The following is a 24,538-nucleotide window of genomic DNA, read 5'->3' on the forward strand; positions in this document are numbered from 1 at the left end:
AAGAGCAAATCATCCAAAAATATATACTTGTGGTCTAAGGCATCGTCTGTTAAAACTTTGTTGAATACCCTCCAACCAAATCAAATCCTTCATAGAGAATTGATTCATTACCAGGCACACAGGAAGATGGCATATGCAAATACATATATATACTGTGTATGTATGAACGTATACATATATGCTGTGTATGTGTGTACGTATATATGCTGTGTGCAGGTGCTACAACAAAATTAGATATTAAGATTCCCTAAAACGTCTCAAGAAATCCAGCTCACATTCATAAGCACAGCATTATGCCAAAAATTATGAATTATGAAGTGCCAACAAAATTTCTTGATAATCTGCTGATTTCAGAGTAATGGCCTCTGGAGACGGTCCAGCATGCTTGACTGAGCTTTGTGTGTGTTAGTGCAGTCGGGTGTCGTCGTGTCACACATACTTGTTGTCGGCTTTTGAATGATGAAAATCAAAAATTTTAGATATTAGCGTCAATCAGCCGACACGCACACATATAAAGTTCTTGTCAAACAATGCTTGACCGTCACCAGAGGACATAAGTTTCTAACTTTGCAGATGTATACATATAATTTGGTGCACTTTTAATCAATTGAAGAACTACATACATACGTAAAGTACTATACTAATTAACTATTTACCTACTATCAGAGAACATAAAATAATAGTTTCGAAATTTTTCCTAGTATCGAAATGTGCGGGACAGATCTTTTTTATAAGCTACTTGTTGCTGTCTTCTGCATTTTACTGTACGCTCATGCGCGTATTTGACGAACAGCTGCTGCGATTGTCTAACATTTAGAAGATATATTTACATACATGCGGCCGCCGTAGCCGAATGGGTTGGTGCGTGATTACCATTCGGAATTCACAGAGAGGTCGTTGGTTCGAATCTCGGTGAAAGCAAAATTAATAAAAACATTTTTCTAATAGCGGTCGCCCCTCGGCAGGCAATGGCAAACCTCCGAGGGTATTTCTGCCATGAAAAAGCTCCTCATAAAAATATCTGCCGTTCGGAGTCGGCTTGAAACTGTAGGTCCTTCCATTTGTGGAACAACATCAAGACGCACACCACAAATAAGAGGAGGAGTTCGGCCGAACACCTAACAGAAGTGTACGCGCCAATTATTTATTTTTATTTTTTTATTTACATACATATATGGGTGCAAAGAAATATACGGAGTCGCGACCATGCGACATGACAAAGATTATTTATATTTATTATAATATTTCTTTAAGAAATATTCCCGTATTGATTATTTTTATTTGATTTCTTCGATCTTAGAAGTAAATTTTTGTCATCGTTGAGAAAAATTGGCATATGTGCGACTCGTTTTACGAATTAAAGTATGAATTGGTTTTTGCTATGGTGTACAATATTTGAAACTGTTCAGCGCCATGGCAACTAGAATCGTTTTGTTCCTGTAGTCGCTAGGTATAGAACAGTGGTCGCCAACCTTTTCAATGTGTTGAGCTACTTTCATGATTTTGAAATAAACAGCGAGCTACTTGCACAAGCCAACATAAATTAAATAATACACAGTTATATTCGACATACAATACATGTATTTATTTTACTCATATACGTTGTGCATAACTACATCCATGTTCACACCTATCAATCGTAACAAAATTTTTTGCAGTCATAATGGCAAATCACAAGCGACTTAAAAAAACAACAAAACAGTAATAGTACATTATTAAATAAATAAAATATGGGCAGATAAAAAGAGCATATTTAATGAGAAGGTTGACATTCTGGTCCATCGATAATTTTTTTAATATTTGCAGTATAATTTGATACAGTCATTCCAATACAGTTATCCAAATGTATATCTGTAAGCCGATTGCGGTATTTATTTTTAATAAATTTCATATTGGAAAAAGAAGATTCACACAAATAAGTTGAACTGAATAACCCTTTCACTTTCAACGCAACACGACATAAAACTGAATACTTATCTTTACTTACTAAAGTCCATATACATTTTGTATTTGAACCTAAAGATTTCAAAGTCAAGTCACTTTGAAAAGCAATCAGTTCCATTTCTGTCACAGCAATGTCTTCGCCAAAGTTGTTCATAACACAAGCTGCAAACTGTTGTATATCAATGTCCATGAAGGGTGAAACAACAAATTTCGTCACTAACTGAGCGCAATGTCGACGTGCATTGCGTATATATAAAGCCAAAAAATTCTCGAACACGCTAATCGGTTCCAGCCGATCCTAGAACGGAGACGCGACTTCGCGTCGTGTTTGTCGGCGCGACATCGCTTACCGCAGTGTTGCCGCTGTTTATTTATTATGAAAATTTTATATTTATTATGAAAATTTCTGAAATTTGCTAATACTGGTATGATTTTCAGACTTTTGGATTATTTGCAACGTGAGCACCGCGAGCTACCAGAATTGCCTTTGCGAGCTACCGGTAGCTCGCGATCGACGGGTTGGCGACCACTGGTATAGAATTTAAGCTGTGGGCGATAAGAATTTCGAGGAATAAAGTGAGTGGCGTGTGTGCGGTTATATTATATGTACATGCATATTGTATATTAAGGGGGAACGCCACTGTGAATATTCAAAAATATCAATTATTTTTTTTGCATAAATTGTTAGTATAGGGTGGGCCATGTAAAATTTGCCTTTTGAATCGGCTATAAAAAAAAACTAATCAATATTTTTTCAAACTTTTTTTTATTTTGAAGATTGAGCATTGTCATTTATGAATGAAAAATAGTATCGTACAAATGACTGTCACGACTGGCTTTGCAGTAGGCCATTCGATCAACCCAATTTTTAAGCACATTTTCGATTGTTTGGGCTCCAATTTCATGAACGGCAACTTCGATTTCGTGTTTTAAAGCATCAATCGTCTCTGGACGGTTCGCAGAGCATTTGTCCTTAACGGCTCTTCAGAAAAAATAGTCCAACAGGCTTAAATCACAGCTCCGAGGCGGCCAATTGACATCGGAATTTCGGCTGATTATTCGGTTTTCAAAAACGGTAGCCAAAAGTTCGATTGTAACTTTGGCAGTGTGACAAGTTGCACCGTCCTATTGAAACCAAATGCCCTCCATGTCATCCTCTTAAATTTTTGGAAACAACTCGTTGAGCATGTCATGGTAACGCTCGCCATTTACTGTAACCAGACCAAAAACCGCACCAAACAGTGACTCGTTGTGGATGCATTTGCTTCTCTACATTAACGTGTGGATTTTCTGAGCCCCAAATCCGACAATTTTTCTTATTGACGTAGCCACCGATGTGAAAGTCAGAAAAGAAGAAGAAGACTCACCACTTTGGAAATAGGTTTTCAATATTTCCCAATTTAGTTCAAGCGTATAGCGTCCCATTTCGTAAATGTCAAACCTTTAAGTAAATTATGAACACATTTGACATGTCATTTGTGTTACCATTCTCAAAAAAATAGGTGGTTCAAAAAGCAAACGCTATATGGCCCACCCGTATAACTACCAGTAGCGCTTATTTCAAATGCTTTATTTCAAGCGCGTTTTTCTCGAAACGCCTCTTTTTGATACGGTGGCAACGATTTCTCGAAGACTAATGAACCGATTTTAAATTTCTTTCTTTCAAAATTTTTGTTATGGCATTGGCTATCGTTGTACGTAGCCGATTTTCAAAATTTTAAAAATAACTATATATTATTTTGGGCCTGTTGAAAAAAATCATACAGAAATTTGTCAATATTTTTAAATAAAAATTTACATCAACATAGTTTAATACATATGTAATAAATTTCCTTTTGTGCGATCCTCGAATAAGCATTCCTGCTTACAAAAAAAAACTCCCAAAAATCGACTATTTCTTGACCCCCCACAGTGGCGTTCCCCCTTAATAAGCATTGTTTTGCTGGGAGTTCAGAATACAAATATGTACGTAAATAGGCATCAACAAATATGTATGTGTCACTTTTGAAGCAGTCAGTTTTTGATATTTGACAAATACAATAGAAACTACGCCATTAATAAAAATGGAACGATACCACATTGTTGATGCTTTCCATTTCAATTCAACCGGGCTATTCGGGACATGTTCTTCGATTTCGATGTAACTCAAATATGTTGCTCTCTTGTCAAAATAATTTTTTTTTTTTTTTTTTATTAATACTTTTATTTGCAATCTATTCTAAGAACAATAAGCAAATTATATAACATTGTGGTTATTTGACATGTATTATTAATCTCCAGTGAAAACAATAATAATATACTTATATGTAATACATGGGTAAGGTTTTCTCAAGTGGGCCTCAAAATTACCAAAGTGAATATTTTGCGATGAAATTCAGCCGGGACTGAGTTCTATCATCCAGAAGCATTCTCAGAAAATTTTGTTGTAAAATTCTAAATAGTTTTTTTTTTATTAACTATCGAAGTTTTTTGCAGCGCTTGAATAATTATCACATTTCTCGTAAAGTAAGTATCCGATTACAACGATTTTCAACTGCAGACTGATAAAGGATGATATTTTCCAAAAACGTTATTTTTGTTCCGAAACTTGATGTTTTGTTTTTGAAAATAATTTTTTTTAATAAACAATTAAAAATTTAACTAATTTCTGCGCCTCTGGGATGAAAATTTGTTAAGAATATTAACGTAATAAACATCTGTGCATTTATGTATGAAAAAAAATGCGTGCAATTCGAAAAGGATTAATTATAATTAATTTTTTTGTGCCAGAATGCGCGCTTCGACTTACGCGGACGCGCACGAACACACAAACGGCGACTCGCAGGCGGCTTGCGAAAAACCGTTTTTCGGACACGTCTCAACGCGATATGCTTCCGTAAGATCAGATTTGCCGACTTTTCCATTACTGGTGCTTACTTGTTTTTAAAGATTGGCCATATAAATAATTTACGTATAACAGAATTTGCGCTTTGACTGTCGCGGAAATGCGTAATGATAATTAAATCAAATGTATTCAAAGGAATGTAAAAGCTGTCATGCAAGGTTTCATATATACTTCTTTATTACTAACGTTTATGTTTACATATCAGATCTATACCTACATTGTAAGTTCAGTCAGCAAATGCCCTTAAAATTTCTCGCTGAAAAACAACAACAATTCACGGACGGACACAAAAAGTGAAAATATATAGAAAGTTATACAGATATCGCATATTCATTTGTTATTTCGAGAAAAAATGAAAATCATTCACGCTTTTTACACTTTTCATGTAGTTTATTTTTACATAATGGGTATAATTTTAGATTGATCGTGGGCTGAAAATATTTTGCACTCGATGGAATTTTTAACTTTTGGAATAAAAGAATGGAACTGCCTCGTATTTTTCAAAGTTTGCGCTTTGGAATAGCGCTTCTTCAACTTACTAGAGTGATTTTCATGTTCTTGTTTATTACAGTAATCAAAACTAATTTTCTTAGAATTGACTTTTGCCCAATCATACAACTGTTTCGGTCCCGTAATTTTCACCGGGATTTTATCTCGCAAGCTTGCATGGTACGCATCTCTCTTTATAGCACCACCAATACCATCGCAGGCACCTTTCCCATGTGCAGAGGCAAAAAAGTGCCACTCGGCATCGATGCCAAAATCCTTTTTGTGAAATAGTAAATTTATAAAATTGTACTTGTTTTTGTACTGTGAGGCCGCCCCGTCGGAAAAATAACAGATTTTTTTCACATTTCGTTTACCAAACTGTTTAATCAAATATTGAATCAATTTAGAATTGAACAAATTGACTGCGGAACTGTCATGTTCCAATGCTTCAGAAATTATCACAAAATTTTTATGCTGTTCTACGCAGTTTTCTTTGTAATGCACAACGTAAGGATGTATTGTTGCCTGCGTTGTGTTCCAGTATTCTGATTGCACAGAATTTTGAACACGACACTAAATTTCGCATTTTGGTCACTTATTCGGATTAGATTTGTGTAAAACGACTATGGTTTTGTTTTCCGAAAGGGTTACAACAACGACTTGCATGTGGCATTATATTAGTCTATACTTAGTTTTGTACACATTAACGTACGCGATTTATATAATATCACAGTTTTTATTATCACCGAAACACATCACCACAGCAGTCGGAAGGAGACTAGACACAACTAATGACAATGTCGGCAAAACTGATCTTACGGAAGCATATCGCGTTGAGACGTGTCCGAAAAACGGTTTTTCGCAAGCCGCCTGCGAGTCGCCGTTTGTGTGTTCGTGCGCGTCCGCGTAAGTCGAAGCGCGCATTCTGGCACAAAAAAATTAATTATAATTAATCCTTTTCGAATTGCACGCATTTTTTTCATACATAAATGCACAGATGTTTATTACGTTAATATCCTTAAAAAATTTTCATCCCAGAGGCGCAGAAATTAGTTAAATTTTTAATTGTTTATTAAAAAAAATTATTTTCAAAAACAAAACATCAAGTTTCGGAACAAAAATAACGTTTTTGGAAAATATCATCCTTTATCAGTCTGCAGTTGAAAAATCGTTGTAATCGGATACTTACTTTACGAGAAATGTGATAATTATTCAAGCGCTGCAAAAAACTTTGATAGTTAATAAAAAAAAAACTATTTAGAATTTTACAACAAAATTTTCTGAGAATGCTTCTGGATGATAGAACTCCCGGCTGAATTTCATCGCAAAATATTCACTTTGGTAATTTTGAGGCCCACTTGAGAAAGCCTTACCCACATATATTTATACCAAGTTAAGGCTATACACGTGATAACGTTATATGAATATGTTGTAAGCTTATTAATAAATAGTGATTAGGTACGAAATGGGAGATCTAAAACATGTTGTCTTTTCAGTCTTATTATTTCATTGGTTTCATCTAAGAGAGTTATTGCAAGCGGGTTTTCATGATAGCTGATCCTTTGCAAATATGCTGTACTGAATCTTTTAATCTCAGTTTTTATGAAAGGAATATGTAAGTCTGAATGAATGGCTTTATTGGTAATGAACCAGGGTGCACTCGTTATCAATCGAAGGGTTTTCGACTGATATCTTTGTAAGATTTCTATATTAGAATTAGAGACTGTTCCCCAAAGTTGTACGCCATATGTCCATATTGGCTTCAATAGGGCTTTGTATAATAATAATTTGGTTTCAAGGTAAAGTGGTGACTTAGGTCCAAGTAACCAATAAAGTTTTCTTGTTTTAATTTTTAATTGGTTAGCTTTAGCTTGTATATGACACTTCCATGTTAATCGCTTGTCTAGGTGTAAGCCTAAATATTTTACACTGTTATATTTAGGAATAATGTTTCCATTGATCTGCAAGTCAGGACAGTCATTTCGCCGTAGGGTAAATAAAACATGTACAGATTTGTTGGTATTAACTTTAATCTTCCAGCAGTCTAACCAGACCTGCAAGTAATTCAATGCAATTTGTACTAGTGAGGTAGATTCGGTTGGAGAATAACTTGATGCAGGAAAAGCGGTATCATCGGTATATGTTGCAATAAGTATATTTTCAGTTACTGGCATATCTGATGTGAAAATAGTATAAAGAACTGGACCGAGTACGCTTCCTTGAGGTACCCCAGTAGTGCGATTCACTAACTCTTATCGATTCGACAATTGTTATTTTTCTCTTCAGTATTTGTCGATTGCACTGTCGATTGTGCTATTCACTAACTTATGTTAACTAACACTGAACAGCTGTTTTCTTCTATTTATTCAAACTGATAGAGAGTGGCATCTTTGTCAAATTAAATGTCAGAATGAGCGAATAACATGAAGAAGAGAAACAAAAAAATATAGACGCCAAACTGTTAAATGCAATTGTGAGTGTTTTTTAACAATAATATATGTACAAGGTAAGTACAATAAAATAACTGTTTATTTCAATTTATTGTTTTATTAATAATTTTTGTATATTGCTTTAGGATGACATCGACAGCTACCAAAAGAAGCCGTGCCACATCCGAGCAGCTAAATCGCCTGCTTGACTACCTAATGGAAGTCCCGGGTCTAGCAGGATCTAGGTTCCACAGCCTCCATGGTAAGTACGAGTGCGACAAAAAGTGGAGCGAGCTAGCAGCAAAATTAAATAGTCTGGGTGGAGCAGTGAAGACGGTGAATCAATGGCAAACGGTAAGAAAATATTGTGTTATTACTTAAAAGTAGAGAGATGTTAATTATTCCCCTAAAAAGGTATGGCGGGACTTAAAAAGCCGCACCAGCATTAAAGCACGGAATCGGCGAAGGCAACAAGCTTTAACTGGGAACAGGCCAATCAGCGAGGAGCCCCTAACGGAATTCGAGAGGCGGGTGTCTGCTCTTATAGGGGAGGAGTATATGAAGGGCCACGATTCAACCCCTGAAAATATTCCACTAGAGGAGGTAAATTGCATGAAGTGTATGTTTTAAAGTGTAACTTACTGGTGTGTAAATTTGTAGGTAATCCAAATGGGTATCGAAGTGGAAGATGAAAGGGTGATTTCGGAAGCCCCGTCGCCTTTACGGACGCCACTGGCAGAGAATTTCACGCTGAGGTCAGGTAATTCCCATATCTCAGACAGGAGAACACCACGGGCGAGCTTGAAAAGAAAGCGCATGGAAGAAGACGGTAATGCTCGGAAGAAATTTTTGGAAATAGCAGAAAAACAGGCAGATGCACTAAAGGTAATTTCTTTTGAACTTAATGTAAAATAATTTTATTATGTTTTTCCATTGGTGATTGTTTTTTAATAGATGCTAGCCCAGTCGAGTATAGAAACAGTAGAAGTCGCGAAACAACAAGCAGATGCTTTAAAGGTAATTTATTTTCAACACATAAAAGTGGCATTTTATTAATCGTTCTTCCAATTTTTAATAGATCTTAGCCGAAAGCAACTCTGCAATTGCTCAGGCTAATAAAATGATGGCGGAGGCAATAGCCGTATTGGGGAATGGATTAAGCGCTACCGCAGAAGCATTCAACAATCTAACGAATGCAATATATCGTATGTAGATTAGAAACCAATTCCGCAGTTCCTTTTTATGTGCACATATACTAAATGTTTATTTTAGTACCTGAAGTTACTTTTTATTTGAATTTTATAAGTAAACAAGCTGTGGTAATGTTAAGTAACATTAATTAAATGAATTAGAATGTATTGTTTTCGTTTTTACAAATAGACTGACCTTTGAATTTATAAACCATGTGTACATACGCTTATGCATACCTATATACATAAATAGATTTATGTGCCTGTAACCTAAAACTGTATGTAAACTGAAGTTAAAGACTGAATTGTTTTTATTGAATCTGCATGTAATTTTGTTCAATAAAAGGTTTTAACAATAAATATGAAAATGTTTTAACTTTTTATACCCGAGTGTTCACATAGATATGTATGCGGAATGATTATGAGTGAAAATAGTATTTAAGTAAAAAAATTAGCAATCAGTCGGTCTTGGATGCGCTTTGCTGTTGAGGATGGTGCATCTTGGTTTACAAAAATGTCGTTTGTTCTGGGCTCTGTGAATTCATTTTCGGTCTGGTATATTCCTTCTCTTAAACGAATATTATGTAAAACTGAGCACGCGTTAACTACTTGTCCAGTAAATCCTGGATCGTACAAGAGGGTCCTTTGTTGAGACAAGCACCGCCACGTTGCCTTAAGAACACCAAAAAGTCTCTCAACTGGGTTACGAGCTTTGCACAATGCCTCATTGTACAAGAATTTCGGAGTACCTTCCGGTTGGTTTGTTAGAGGAGTCATCAGCCAAGGCTCCAAAGGGTACCCGGAATCACCTGCAGAGAATTTTTGATTTTTAATTCCCTCATTTTTATTTAAATATATTTATTAATAGATTAAAAAGCCTACCAATCAAAAACAAGTTATGGTTTCCAATTTCAAAATTCCGTTGCATAACCATTCGCACCGCAGAGGAACTCCAAATGTATGAATCGTGCCGTGCTCCCGGAAATTTGGCATTTACGTTTAAAATTTTAAGGGTAGGATCACATATCTGTAAAACATTAAAAGGGAATCTTGATTCTTGAATACTTTACAAATTATGTTGTTATCATTTGGACATTAAGCGAATGGTAGCCGTGGTGGTTGACATACGCTTCTTCATGACGTTTCGGGGCCAAAATTGACGCGTGCGTACAATCGATAGCTCCAATGCTACCTCCCACAAACGGGGAGGTTGCTGAAGCAAAAATTTCTTTTGCCGCTTGCCGCTCCACTTGGGTCATGGGAAATCTCACCTTTGCGCAAAACATGGAGCTGTTGATTGCAGCTGTTACCCGATGAATGCTACGGCTAACGGACGACTGGCTCATAGATATTCCCCATTGCTCACCTACGGGTCGTTGATAACACCCGGTTGCAAAAAATCGCAGTGCAGCTAGAACCTAGTTGTATAAGGGCAGAATTTAGAACTGAATTAGCTTGAATGTTACCAAATTTACCTGTTTTTCAGTCGAAATCGCTGTTATTCTGGAACCTCTAAGATGACTGTCAAGCTGCGAAACTACTTCCTCAGTCAAGTCTGGAGTTAAACGGAATAACTTCTGGAACTCCCCTGCATCCAAATCGAAAGGATTGTCCACATGCCGGAGCAAACTTCGATCAACTATTTGAGGGCTCACTTCCTCCTCTCCACGCGATAAATCGTAAGCCAAATACTCAAACGCCATACTCACGCTTTTTAAATAAGTTTTTTTTCATCTAATTTCACAGTTTTGATTAAAATCACTAAATCTTCTTTAACGTTTGATTTAACAACACCAAAATTATTGTCGTTTAGTTCGCGATAATCGACAGGTTAACCAAACAGCTGATTTTGTCTTGTCGATTTTCGTAATGAAATGGGTTACTGAATAGCAAAATCGTAAAAATTGTGGTTAAGGAAAGATAACAAAGCGAATATCGATAAAATGTGTTAGTGAATCGCACCACAGCTTTGATGTATGCAATGCTAGATGTTTCATCTTTCACTTTCACGTAAAATGATCTTTCAGTAAGATACGATTTTAGAATTAAATATATCTGTGAGGGGAAAATTTTTTTCAATTTGTATAAAAGACCATGATGCCAAACTTTGTCAAATGCTTGTTGGATATCCAAAAAGACAGCTGAACAATACTCTTTTCTCTCGAAAGAATCAACAATGAAGTTAACCATGGTGTCGGTGAAAACCAAATTGATATTCAGGTATTATATTATGTTGTTTTAAAGTTGGCGATATTCTCCGTAAAAATATTCTCTCAAATATTTTAGAGAAAAGTGTCAGTAAACTTATTGGTCTGTAAGACGTTACTTCATTTTCAGGCTTATTTGGCTTGGGAATCATAACAATTTCCGCGCATTTCCATTGTGTAGGAAAATGGTTTAATCTTAATATAGCGTTGTAAATATGTGTCAGCAGCATAATGCCTTTTTTTGGTAAACACTTTGCTACTTTAGAATCAATTTTATCATAGCCTGGTGATTTATTTTTACTTAAGTTTTCTATTTCGGTACGAATTTCTGCAGGTGTAATGAGCACGTATTTTTTTGTTTGCCCGAAAACTATTTTTTGCAAGATTTATCGGCAATTTTGTTTTTTGGCTCCAAATCGGTTTTTTTTTTTTAATTATAAAAGAAAATTTTTTTAATTGTTTATAACTTAGTCAAAAATGAACCGATTTTAATGATTCTGGGTTCAAAATGATAGTCATTACTTGCACGAGCGATGTACAAACAATAGCAAAAAAGTAGTTGAAAATTTATTATTTTGCGAAAAACAAAAAGTGCGAAACAGGGTTTTTACTCAAAAATTCATTACTCAAAAACAATCGGTTTTAGCTACTGGGCATTCAGCTCAATTGAAGTTTGAGGTGTCCTCTTGATTTGGAAAAAGTTAAAACAAAAAAATACACATTTTGAAATATTGAATTTCGAAAAAATTTCGCACTTCTTGTTTTTTTGCAAAATAAACAATTTTCAACTATTTTGTGGTATTGTTTGTACATGAAGTCGCTCGTGCAAGTAATTATATTTGAATTACATCGTAATCGAAGAACATGTCCCGAATAGCCCGGTTGAATTTAAATGGAAAGCATCTGTTGTCAATTTTGGTAAAAAAGATCGCACAACTAAAGAAAATAGAGTTAAATTCAAAAGGTATAGTTAGCGACCAAGGGCCTTTCAACACTAGCATCTTTAACACCTTAGGCATTTCTGAGAAACGCCATTTTTTTCTGCACAAAGACACAACGATTTTTGCAAGTATGATTATTGTAACTTCATAAAGTCCGTCCGAAATGCTTTAATGAAATATAATTTTTTAACATCAGATAGAGTGACAAGCTTCAAGGTGATAAAAAAAATTGTTTGATATAGATCAAATGAATCCCTTTTTTAAAATTTGTCCGAAATTAACGGAGGCCCATATATATCCTAGTTTTTGGGAAAAAATTAGCATTTTCTCAACTCAAATCCTGAGCAATTCGTTAGCTTCTGGTATCGACATGGACTTGACCCAAAATTTATTAGGTAGTGAGGACTACGTGATCAAATGCGCTAAGCCCACACAGATGTTTGTAAAGAAAATGAATGATCTGTTTGACGAAAGGGATGCAAAAAATGTCCAGTCAAAAAACCTTTTCAAGTGCCCGATTAGGCTGGGGGCACAAGAAAAATTGAAAAATTAAATAAACATGTAGATTTTTTGCGTTCATTCCAGTTGCCGGCAAAAGCAGGTTTCCGTGTAACGATTTTAGCGATGCAAAAGTTATGCGCGGAACTTTTTGTCTAACAAAACTCTTTAAAACTTATTTTCAACGGTAAAATAAATCAAAATACGTTACAAAACATTTTTATCGCATACGAGCTAGTTAGGGTCTGAATACCCATCCAACAGCACTTGAAGTGCAATATGATTAATCTCCATGAAAATTTTAAGCCAGAGATTTGAGAAAAAAGGTACAAACTGTACAGCTGATGACGATATAAATTTTAATTGGAATGTAGGCCCTGAGGATCGTCATCTTCAGACAGAAGTAGGTGACCAGCAAAATGAGGATCTCATTTTAGAAAAATGAGTTGATGAAGAATGAAAGTGCATCGTTATTACACTGGTTACGGTATTTACCAAAAAGTGCTATGTAAGCTGAAATGTGAAAAATGCTCCCACACCATGACGAAAGAAGAGTTGAAGTTATATTCAGAGGCCCTGATTAGATCCAAAAACTTCAGGGATGACAGTGATTGAAGGTATGTCAATCCTGAAGACGGAGCTTTCGAAGTATGCCGACTCGAAATGGTGTGGTACCGTCGCAAAATATACCCACATTGCAGGTCTTAGAAGTTTTATGTTGCCCGTTACAAACGAAAAAACGCAAAAATATTTCCCACAATCTGGCGAATGTAGAGATCATCGCGTAAAACTTTTAGATTTTCTTCTAACTGTTCTTCTCTCCAAAAATATATAGTGGCTCTTGCCAAATGAGATAAAAGTATCAGGTTAAGAGGACCCAGTGGTTGTTTTTTCGATATTTCGAAATTATAGTATCTTAATTCTCAATATTATAGCTACTACATCCCTTTTACTAGGTGGAGAGCGGTCCGCGCGACTAATGTGTTTTAAGGGGTTATATACCTTGTGTTTTTCAAAAAAATCAAAATAAATTTTATTTCTTTATCGTAAAGTACAATCCCTTGAGAACATTTTCCAAAAATTTCATAGAGATCTGAGCAATAGATCGAAAGTTACAGCGTTTTAAATTGTGCGTCGTCACGTCCTGAGCGTACGGCCTCATGCGGCGCTTGAAACTTTAAACGCGATTATCTCAAAAACGTGTTTTTCCAAAAATGCTTTTGCGGTGGACGCGATTGCAAAAAAAGTATTCAACCGATTTTTATAATTTTTTTTTTAAATTGTTCGTAATTGATGTCGCCTCTTAGTGAACGATCAACTTTTTATGTATAAATTTTTATTTTGCAGATATGAATTTTTTAATGCCAATTTTAGGACTGTAGAAGTGGAGTTTTTTAAAAACATGTTCCTATTTTAGCAAAAATCAAAATATTTAATATATTGATCGTTCACTAAGAAGATATAACCCTATACTAATGAAATCTTTTCGATTTTTTGATTTCAGTTGACTTGGTGGACTTGAATCGCGTCCACCGCAAGCCTCTTCCAAAAAAAGGGTCTTGGGGGAAAACGCCATAACTCCGCCATTTTTAAATATTTTTACACAAACAAAGCCTTTTTTTTTCTTTAAACATTGTAATATCCAATAATAAAAACTTTTATACAATAAAATTATTGCTACATATCTTTAAAAAAACCCAACTTTCGCTAATTTCACCGGACCACAAGGTATATAACCCCTTAAGTCTTTGGACTTAAATTGAAACACTAAAGTTAATTTTTTTTTTCACAGTTTTATTGTTAAACAAATTCAACCTTCTTGGTTGCTGTGAATCTACAGACTGAATTTTTATAATTTCCTTAATTCTAATAACACCTGTTTTGCGCTCACTTTGTGCAGTACTTTATGCTTATTGAGAGCATAACTGTATTGAGCGAAAAACGTGTCGGTGTAATATTGCATACTAAGCAAATCTTTTGGTGGGAACCTTTATTTGTGAAATCTTAGTATCTTAGCATTTAAATAGTTTGGTGTATGATTCCAATTTCATTAAATGTAAGACAATACTGTCACAACTCAAAAAAGATAAATAAATAGATAGGGTGGTGGAGTGATGGTACGTAACTCGCGCTCCTGTCCCTCAAACTTTAAACTCATTTATCTTGAAACGACTTTTTCCGGCATGGTGTTGTCAAAAAAACTATTCAGCCGAATCGTCTTCTAATGGAGCCCTCCAACACCAGGCCGCCTCAGGTTGTAACAGTGGCCTTACCATGGTATGGCCTGCCGCCATGGCTGACCGATTATTTCCCCAATACCCTCTTTCGTCACTGCATATGTCGACATGTGCAGGCCGGGCGGGGCAGGTGACCGTACAAAACAGAAATGAACAAAGAAAAAACTAAAAAATTGGATAGCATCCACAAACGGACATGTCAGCATCCACAAACGGACATGACAGCTACATCCGCGGATCACCTCCATTGAGGCAAAACCTGGCACTTGATCATCCGGGTTTGCCTTGATGTGATCAACGACAATGCAAGAGTGAAGGGCCTCAATTTCGGACCACTTCTCCGGTTTACCACGGTTCGTTATTTCGTCTACCAATGCAGTTTGCAAGTGATCTCGTGCCACCTCTTTAAATGTGCGTTTGGTTGGTTTTGGTATTGAAGCGGGGTGAACCGATACTTTGTGCTTCTTCGAAAGTGTGTCGCTTTCGCCCTGTGAACGATTGCGTTTCACGGCTTCTGCCTTCTGGGTGGTTTGGAACGCCTGGTATTCATCGAACACCTTTTGTCACCTTGCCTTATCGGCCGCGCCCTTTGGATGAGTTTTCCCCTCGGCCTCATTTTTCCTTATTCTGCCGAGAATAGCCAGAGACATGAAGTAAAGCTTATATCTGGGCGGGCCTTTTATTACGTTTTGACGCTTTTGCCCCTTGGCATCAGCGGATGTAGATGGTTGATTTAAAGTAGATGGCGTGCTGTGCCCAACAGCTTTGTCTTCAACTGTCTCTTGACTGGAGGCTAATAGTTTGTCCTGGGAGTTCGCTAGTCTCGGTCCGTGTACTCTCATTGTCCATGGGTCCATGTTTTGTCAATGGGTACGTCCGCTTATCCGTCTGCTGGTCTCGACGGCCGAGGGATCGCATCTGGATACCGAACATGGAGTTCGAAGCAAAACAGTTGATTCCATACCTACAAGCTAATAACCGCAATGTTCCGATGGATGTCTGTAGAATCATATAAGCGACGACTTCGCAAAAGAACAGCGCATCCCTTCTTCTCCAAATATCGGAGGAGAGCATCGAGCCACTGGGAAAAGTGGAGAACAAACTTCGGTTCGGCGTGAGGAAAACGCAACTGAAGATATTCCGATCTGCAAATCCGGAGGATGAACAGAACGAGGTTGACGGCGCCAACGAGTTGCTCACAGGCATGCAACTTGAGGACGCCGCATCTACCAAAAACGATGGCGCTAATGAGCAGCACCCGGGAGTGCAGCTTGGCGACGCCTTCGAATTGTAAAGCGACCAGCAGCATGGGTCTCAAGGTTGTCCAAATAAACCTGCAGCACTCGCGGACTGCAACGGACAACCTAACCGTTCTCCTGGCGGAGGAGGACGTCGACATCGCTTTAATCCAAGAGCCCTGGGTGCGGAGCACCGAAGTGAAGGGGTTTACTGGGAACAACCACAACCTACAAACGGACTGAAGGTAATCCCAGATGTTGTATTGTAGCTAAGAAACATTTGAACATATTTTTAATCGCATCAAATTGTTCACAGGATGTGACGGCTGTGGAGGTAGAAGCCGCTGACGGTGTCGGCATCATACTGGCTTCCATCTACATGGCACATGATCGGCCAGCACCACCCGAGGAGGCTCGTCGGCTTGTGTGTGAAGCCAGATATAAAAACCTGCTGCTCGCATGCGATGCCAACGCGAGGCATGCGTTGTGGGGAAGCTCTGAGGTGAGTCTTTATATAATTTTATTATTAATACTAACTTATCGGTATGTAACAGGGGTAACACTCCCACTTTCACCTTTCCTAGTACGGAGTACTTCAGAGGATGGGAGGAAGTGATTGATGTTACTCTACTGTCAGAAAATAGCTCAGTAAGGGTAGATAATTGGAGGGTATCCAATAAAAGGTCCTTTTCTGATCATAGTTGGATCCTCTACGATTTGGATCTTAAGGTAGATCCACCCCTACCGTATCGAAATCCTTTAAGAACCAACTGGAAGAGGTTCAAAAATGCAGTAAACAAGAGGATAGGAGAGACTCCTTGGATATCGAAGGCGCCACTAACAATGTTAGCACAGATGCCATCCAACGGGCATTGATAGACCTGGAGGTGGACAGTTGCATTAGTAACTGGGTCATCTCCATGCTAGAAATCAGGATCATCAAAGCTAATATGGGTAATATCAGCATAACCAAGAAGGTCCACGGGGGCTCTCCACAAGGGGGAATATTATCTCCACTTCTTTAGCTATGTGTGATCAGCAAAATCTTAACAAAACTTGACGGAGGTGGGGTAAAAGTGGTGGCGTTCGCTGATGATGTGGTGTTAATGGTGTCAGGGCTGTGTCCAAATACGATCAGTGGGATCATCCAAAGGGCGTTAGGCAAGCTTAACTCTTGGGCCACAGGATGTGGGCTAAGTTTAAACCCGCGTAAAACAGAACTTATGCTTTTTACCCCCAGATACAAGGTACCAATTTTTACCCTACCAAATATCAACGAACAAACTCTGTCTTTATCAACCAGTGCAAAGTACTTAGGGTTAATTTTGGACTCCAAACTTAGCTGGAAGTTAAACGTCGAAGAACGGGTAAGGAAAGCAGAAATTGCTTTATATGCCTGCAAACGTATGCTTGGAAGAAGATGGAGTCTTCAACCTAAGCATACATTATGGCTGTATAAGGTGGTTATACGACCCATTTTATCGTATGGTTCGGTAGTTTGGTGGAAAGCTCTAGGGAGAGAGTACAATACCAAATTACTCGGCATAATACAAAGATCAGCCTGTGCAATAACGGTCGGTGCAATCATGTCCTAGAGAGGCTCTCAATGCACTGACTCACGTTATTCCAATAGACCTACATATAAAGAAGACGGCAACCATGAGTGCATTTAGGTTAAATGAAGCGGGTCGCTGGAAAGGAAAAACTTATGGTCACGCTAGTCTATTATTGCGACAAACTCAGTTAACCTCGGTGAGGACTGACTACATCGTCCCGATGGTAACGTTCAATAGGAATTTTGCCACACTCTTTCCATCTTAAAAAGAATGGAATAAGGGATTCTCTCTAAACAACTTCGATACCACAGTCTATACAGATGGCAGTAAAATGGTAATACCAGCAGCGTCTTCCAAGCGGAAGTGCTAGAAATTGGGGAAGCCTGTAGGTTACTAATCGCAGATTTCTCTTTTAAGGGCAATATCGATATTCTTTCGGATAGCCAAGCTGCAATCCAGGCGCTGGACGCGACTATAACAACCTCTAAAGTGGTGGAGCAAAGTAGGAATAGCCTCACCAACTTGAGTGAAAACCATAGAGTAACCTTAATTTGGGTTCCGGGACACCGGAACATAGAAGGTAACGAAAAGCTGATGAACTGGCAAGAGGGGGATCTGCCATGAATAGCGCTCTTGCAGTACCAGTATTGCGGTCAAGAATGCAATTTCCCTAAAATACCTTCGAATTGCAGATTGTAGATGGAGAGACCAAACGAAATGCAAAATCAGCAGAACGTTATGGCCCACCTACAACCTCAAGCAATCGTCGACATTAATAAACATGAAACGACGGGACACCTGTAGACTCACGGCAGTCATAACTGGCTTCTGGTCTATCGGAGAACAAGCCGCCAAAATGGGCATCCTTCACAGCACATACTGCCATAGTTGTAAACAACCGGAGAAAAAAGAAACAATCTTCCATTTCCAGTGTGAATGCCCTGCCCTATGGAAGGACAGAATGTTAACCCTGGGCAAACCGCTGTTCGAGAGTCTCGAGCAACTGTCTGGCTTAGACGTCAACAACCTAATAAGGTTCCTAAACCGCACAGACTGGATATAGTCCTGCTGCAAATAACTGTTAAACAATTTGGTAACGAGGATGTGGAAACAAAATGGTGCGGAAGCGCTAGTTGGATTCTGGATGAATCACCACTCTAACCAACCAACCAACCAACCAATAGCAGGCTGTAAGTCAGAGCCGATATTTTATTTATTTATTTTTTATTTTAAAAAGCTTACATGATAATAAATTATTAGGCAAATTGAAGCAAACGCTTTCGGTTGGGAAAAAAAATAAACTCATATTCAAACGCCTTGCAAAATATATATATTACATATATATGTATATTTATTTATTAATTTTTTTCCTTGTTCACTCCTCTTGGGAGCATAGAGCTTGGGACTTTTCCATCGTACACGATTCTGTGCTGCTGTTTTTGCTCCGTCCCATGAGATGCCGGCATCTGCTAGTTCGCGCACCATCGACCTTCTCCAAGTGGTTTTTGGTCGACCGCGACCTCTGCTCCCTTGCGGGTTCCAGTCCAGTGCCATCCTCGTGATGCTATCTGGTGGTTTTTTCAGTGTGTGACCAATCCATCGCCACTTTCTGCGTTTGATTTGCCTAAGAATGGGTTCCTCGGTCGTTAATCTCCATAGTGCGTCGTTACTGATGGTGTTTGGCCAGAGTACTCTGCACAGGATGCGGAGGCAATTGTTGATGAATGATTGTAACCTCTGTGTGATGGTGTTAAAGACCAGCCATGTTTCGCTTCCGTACAGAAATACTGCCTTTACGCATGAGCCGAATATTCGTAGTTTAGTGCGCCTGGAGATTTGCGAACTCCCCCATACCGTATGCATTCGCCCGAAGGCCGCCCTTACTTTGTTCAGCCTGCAGTTGACATCTTCATCTGCACACCATCTGCCGTGATGATGCAGCCGCAGTAATGAAATAGATTAACTTAACCAACGCAAGACAAAGAATCGGATTTATAATTCCCCCTATGATGACCACATTTGGCCCACGTACCAGGACATGAATATTCATTTAATAGTTAAAAATGCGATCTTTCTTACAGACTATGAAAACAGATAAATTAAACATATAGTTTACTAGTTTCATTGTAATAAATCAGAGAAAATGTAACATTTCTTATAATTCACAGAGAAGGAATATTAGATAATACTAAGAATTTAGTTCAACAATTCATATAGAATTAAATCGAATTAAATTCTCTCAAAGTTCTGAAAATTTGAGCATTGGAAGCATATTAGTTCTAACCAGAACATATCATGGATCAGTGAAATTCAAAGAACGCAAAGCATTAGGCACAAAAGCTTTCTGCACAAAATCAATAATTCACATATAGTCACATACATGTAATCTTTATATTTCACGTATTCATTTTCATGCTTTAATTTTTATTGCCACAAAACGCTAGACGCAGACGTCAGTGTATTCTTCAAAATTCCACAACGGTTTAGCGAGCAAACAAACTTCTAATATTACAACATGAAGTTTGTTTGGCAAATGTGCTTATTATGCACATTTATTCTTTCTCACGGTAAAAATTGTAATACTTTTAAGCTCTAACGAACGAAAAAATAGTTAATGAAAATAACTGTTAATGAAAAAATAGTTAATGAAAACAACTGTTAACGAAAAAATAGTTAATGAAAATAACTGTTAACGAAAAATAGTTAATGAAAATAACTGTTAACGAAAAAGAATAGTTAATGAAAATAAATTTTAACACAAAATTTTGGTGAAAATAACTGCTAACGAAACAATAGCTAATTAAAATAACTGTTTACGGAAAAGAATAACAAAATAGGAAAATTTGACAATACCCACAAAAAAGAAAAGAAAAAAAAAAAAACACCCACATAATCTTAAGTGTGAAACATCGAGAATTGGTAGAGATCCGTGTATGAATAAACATCAGTGAGGTACCATAGGAAAACCCACAGGAAGATCAAATCAACTAACTCCAACAGAAGGTCGGTCAGGAAGATCAAATCAACCAACTCTAACAGAAGGTCGGTCAGGAAGTCCAAGGCACCAACTTTATCAACCTGTTTATTCTACTTTTAGTAGTAAGTTGATACAAATATAGTTGAATAACTTAATTTTTTGTTAATTGAAAAAAAAAAAACAACAAAAGGGGAAAAATTTTATTAATTAAAAATTATTTTCTGCTTGGAATAGAAAGAAAGAATAGCATTAAAATGGAACCATTTGAGGTAGCTAGGTGGCTATTTATGCCATACAACAATTCAATGGCAACACTCTAGACTTACCAAATTTTATAAAACGAGTTGAGTCATTGTCATCCATAATGGAACCCCTTAGTGTCGAACTAAAAAGAATCCTGTTAGGATACATTGAGGACAGATTGGTAGACAAAGCGAGAGATTCCCTCGCAAGGAACGGACAAGTACTCACGTGGTTAGAATTACGAACGGTGCTCATTAGAGAACACGGAGATCACACTCCTAAAGAAACAATTTTTGATGAGATAAATATGTGCCGATGCACGCATGACATAGGACATTTTTATAGTAAATTAAACAAACTTTTAGTCAGACTAAACAACTCATATCTGCTGGATGATACCTTGACGGCCCTTCAAGCTACCAGAAACAAAAACTTGGTTTTGGAAGTGTTCCGACAAAATCTACCGGAGCCAGTTAAGTGCATAATAATAGGTAGAAATCCATCCACAATGTCGGATGCTTATGCCATAATAGAGGAAATCGGTTACTTGAACTTTACCGGTCTCTCATTGAATAATACCAACCGCTACAATAGAAGGCAATCTCAGAATAATAATACCAGCTACAAAAGAAACGATTCAGGAATGTCAAATTATCGTCACCCACAACAGAGTGGAAGCTTCCGGGAAACCAATCATTTTCAGCCAAGGAATCAGGGTAATTTTAATAGGGGCACTGAATGGCCAACTTCCTCACAATCAAGAGAGGACAGGTTCACTCGGCAATCGCGGAGTTTTAATGCGTCGCAACGCACTCGACACGAACAAAACAATCAAAATCAGGCAATTGAACCTATGGACATTTCGAGTAATTTTCAAAATTTTCAAATAAGTGGCCTCCCAGATACATGCCCTAATAGTCATAGACAACCCAATTAGAAGGCTCAGGTTTTTAATAGACACCGGAGCTGAGTTTAGCATAATAAAACGCGGAGTATGTAATGAGAAATGGAAATCGGCTATAGATATAACTCTTAGAGCATGTAATAAAGATATTAGTATTAAGAAGAAATGTACAATACCACTTTTTAAAGAGTTTGGCCTTGAAAATTTCCATGTCGATTTTTTGGAATATAATTTCGCTGACAGATTCGATGGACTCATAGGAAATAACATTTTAGTCAACCTTGATGTCAATATTTCCTACAACGACCGAGTGATTTCAACTGAGAAAAGTATAATCAAAATATTTTTTAACAGAGAAGAGGAGGAATATTACTCCCGTTCAATGAACGAACCAATTGATCTTTCTTGTCAAGAAACTAATGTGTTTCATAACAGATTACAGTTTAGAGACATAATGCAATACATACGGACAAACCATCTGAACAATGAGGAAATCGAAGGCTTAAAGAGAGTCCTCTCCAAATTTTCTAAAACATTTTATAAGGATAGTGACGACCTGACATTTACGAGTGAAGTCAAACATAGGATCCAGACTACAGATGATATCCCCCTTTATTCGAAGTTGTATAGATACCCCCAAGTTCATAGAGAGGAAGTTGATAGACAGATTGATCTGATGTTGAAGCAAGGCATTATTAGACCCTCTTGTAGCCCATACAACGCACCTATTTGGGTAGTTCCCAAAAGGGGTGTCCATTCCAGTATTCAAAAGTGGCGTATAGTCATCGATTATAGGAAGCTAAACGCTATCACTATAGATGACCAATTCCCCATGCCAAGCATGGAAGACATGATTGGGGAGATGCAATTATTTTTCTACTATCGATCTGGCTAAGGGTTTTCACCAGATAGAAGTGAATCCTAAGGATGTTCCAAAGACTGCATTCTCCACGGCCACGGGACATTATGAATTCCTACGGATGCCATTTGGGTTGAGAAACTCACCTGCCACGTTTCAGAGAATGATGAACGGTGTCCTTGCTGAGTACATAAACAAGATTTGTGTCGTTTACCTCGACGACATTCTGATATTTTCAACGTCTATTTAAGAACATTTAAATTCACTCAAGTTAATACTTCAACGATTGAGTGAGGTTAATCTCAAAATACAACTAGACAAATGCTCATTTTTGCAGAGACAGACCGAATTTTGGGGACATATAGTCACTGATGACGGCATCAAACCGAATCCTCAGAAGGTTGAAGCGATTCAAAGAATAGAGCTACCAAAAACGGAAAAGGAAATTAAATCGTTTTTGGGGATCACGGGCTATTATCGAAAGTTCATAAGAGACTATTCAAAGATTGCCTATCACATGACAAAATATTTGAAGAAAGGAGCGGATATCAATGTTTCCGACATGGACTACATCAATGCCTTTAAGAAACTCAAGTTAGTCTTGATGACTGACCCAATTCTTATCTATCCCGATTATTCTAAAAGTTTCACCCTTGTCACGGATGCATCAAATTTTGCGATCGGTGTTGTCTTAATGCAGAACGAAAAAGTTATATCTTATTACAGTAGAACATTGAATGAACATAAACGTAGGTATTCCACAATAGAGAAAGAACTACTCGCCATTGTGGCGGCAACGAAGTACTTTAGGCAATATTTATGGGGCCGACAATTCACTATTAAAACGGACCACAAACCTTTAGTTTGGCTGGATTCATTGAAGGAGCCAAACCTTAAACTGCAAAGGTGGAAAATCAAATTAAATGAATTTGATTATAAAATTGTACACGTTAAGGGCAAAATAAATGTGGCAGACGAGCTGTCAAGATTGCCAAATTTGGAAATCAATAATAAGGAGGAAGAAGACCAAAATGACGCAAGTTCAAACTCGGCGACCGTACATAGTGGGCAAGAGGACAGCTCTTGTTATATTTATATTACAGAAAAACCAATAAATGTTTACAAAAACCAACTGCATTTCAAAAAAGGGAATACTGAAAAGTTTATAATGCAAATTAAACATAAGAAGGTAAAAAACTTTATAACGGTTACTGATACTAGCAACTTGGTAGGAGTTCTGAGGAAAGTACTGAAGGATAAAGGCGTGATGTGTATTTTTTGCGAGGACGACCGACTTTTTGTACAACTTCAGGATGTCTACGTAAATTATTTTTCTAACAACAGAAATTTAAAAGTATTAAGATCCACAAAAAAATTAAAAGAAATTACAGATACGGATGAGGCACTAAATATAATTAAGGATGAACACCTGACTAATAACCATCGTGGCATAAATGAGGGGTTTGCGGAATTGAAATCGAAGTATTATTTCCCGGGGTTTATGAACCTAAAAACGAAGTTTATTAATAATTGTGATGTCTGCCAGTTGGCTAAATTCGACAGGAGACCGGTAAAGGTTCCATACCAGATGAGTGAATCACCAGGTAGTTTTAATGACATTGTCCACATGGACATTTGGTTCCCATTCCGAAACGTAATGTTTTTAACAACAATAGATAAACTTTCAAAATACGCCACAGTACACAAACTGGCTGATAGAACTTGGCTGTCTATACTCTCTGCTCTTAAGGAAAGAATACGATTTTTAGGAAAAATGAAAAAACTGGTTTATGACAATGATAGGTGCATGCTACATGAAGCAGTTAAACTGTTTTTAAATGAAAATAACATTGACTCGCATGTAACAACCGCCCATCACAAAACAGGCAATGCAGACGTTGAACGCCTACCCGGTACATTGAATGAACACATTCGGATTATA

The 24,538-nt window shown here is 37.4% G+C and overlaps 2 protein-coding genes across 2 annotated transcripts; one reads left to right on the top strand and one right to left on the bottom strand.

Annotated features, from left to right (window-relative positions):
- Nucleotides 1-7,849: 7,849 nt before the first annotated feature.
- On the top strand, nt 7,850-8,802 carry LOC128870288 (uncharacterized). The gene is made up of 4 exons (XM_054112891.1): nt 7,850-8,100; nt 8,161-8,349; nt 8,407-8,631; nt 8,701-8,802. The coding sequence occupies exons 1-4, from the start codon at nt 7,894-7,896 to the stop codon at nt 8,800-8,802; spliced, it is 723 nt and encodes a 240-aa protein (XP_053968866.1). The 5' UTR covers nt 7,850-7,893.
- Nucleotides 8,803-8,881: 79 nt separating this feature from the next.
- On the bottom strand, nt 8,882-11,541 carry LOC128869199 (putative nuclease HARBI1). The gene is made up of 4 exons (XM_054111718.1): nt 10,412-11,541; nt 10,208-10,354; nt 9,819-9,963; nt 8,882-9,745 (listed from the first exon to the last, which is right to left on the bottom strand). Exons 1-4 carry the CDS (start codon nt 10,637-10,639, stop codon nt 9,375-9,377), a joined length of 891 nt encoding a protein of 296 aa, XP_053967693.1. The 5' UTR covers nt 10,640-11,541; the 3' UTR covers nt 8,882-9,374.
- Between the last annotated feature and the right edge of the window lie 12,997 nt (nt 11,542-24,538).

Source organism: Anastrepha ludens, chromosome X (genome assembly GCF_028408465.1).
Source record: "Anastrepha ludens isolate Willacy chromosome X, idAnaLude1.1, whole genome shotgun sequence".
Lineage (NCBI taxonomy): Eukaryota > Metazoa > Arthropoda > Insecta > Diptera > Tephritidae > Anastrepha > Anastrepha ludens.

What these genes read in the sequence shown, in the direction of transcription:
- LOC128869199 (XM_054111718.1), bottom strand. Translation starts at nt 10,639, where the DNA reads ATGGCGTTTGAGTATTTGGCTTACGATTTATCGCGTGGAGAGGAGGAA. An exon ending in CGATTTCGACTGAAAAACAG is followed by an intron (nt 10,355 to 10,411) that starts GTAAATTTGGTA and finishes TTATACAACTAG; the next exon opens with GTTCTAGCTGCACTGCGATT. An exon ending in CCATAACTTGTTTTTGATTG is followed by an intron (nt 9,746 to 9,818) that starts GTAGGCTTTTTA and finishes AATTCTCTGCAG; the next exon opens with GTGATTCCGGGTACCCTTTG.
- LOC128870288 (XM_054112891.1), top strand. Translation starts at nt 7,894, where the DNA reads ATGACATCGACAGCTACCAAAAGAAGCCGTGCCACATCCGAGCAGCTA. An exon ending in CGGTGAATCAATGGCAAACG is followed by an intron (nt 8,101 to 8,160) that starts GTAAGAAAATAT and finishes TCCCCTAAAAAG; the next exon opens with GTATGGCGGGACTTAAAAAG. An exon ending in AAAATATTCCACTAGAGGAG is followed by an intron (nt 8,350 to 8,406) that starts GTAAATTGCATG and finishes GTAAATTTGTAG; the next exon opens with GTAATCCAAATGGGTATCGA.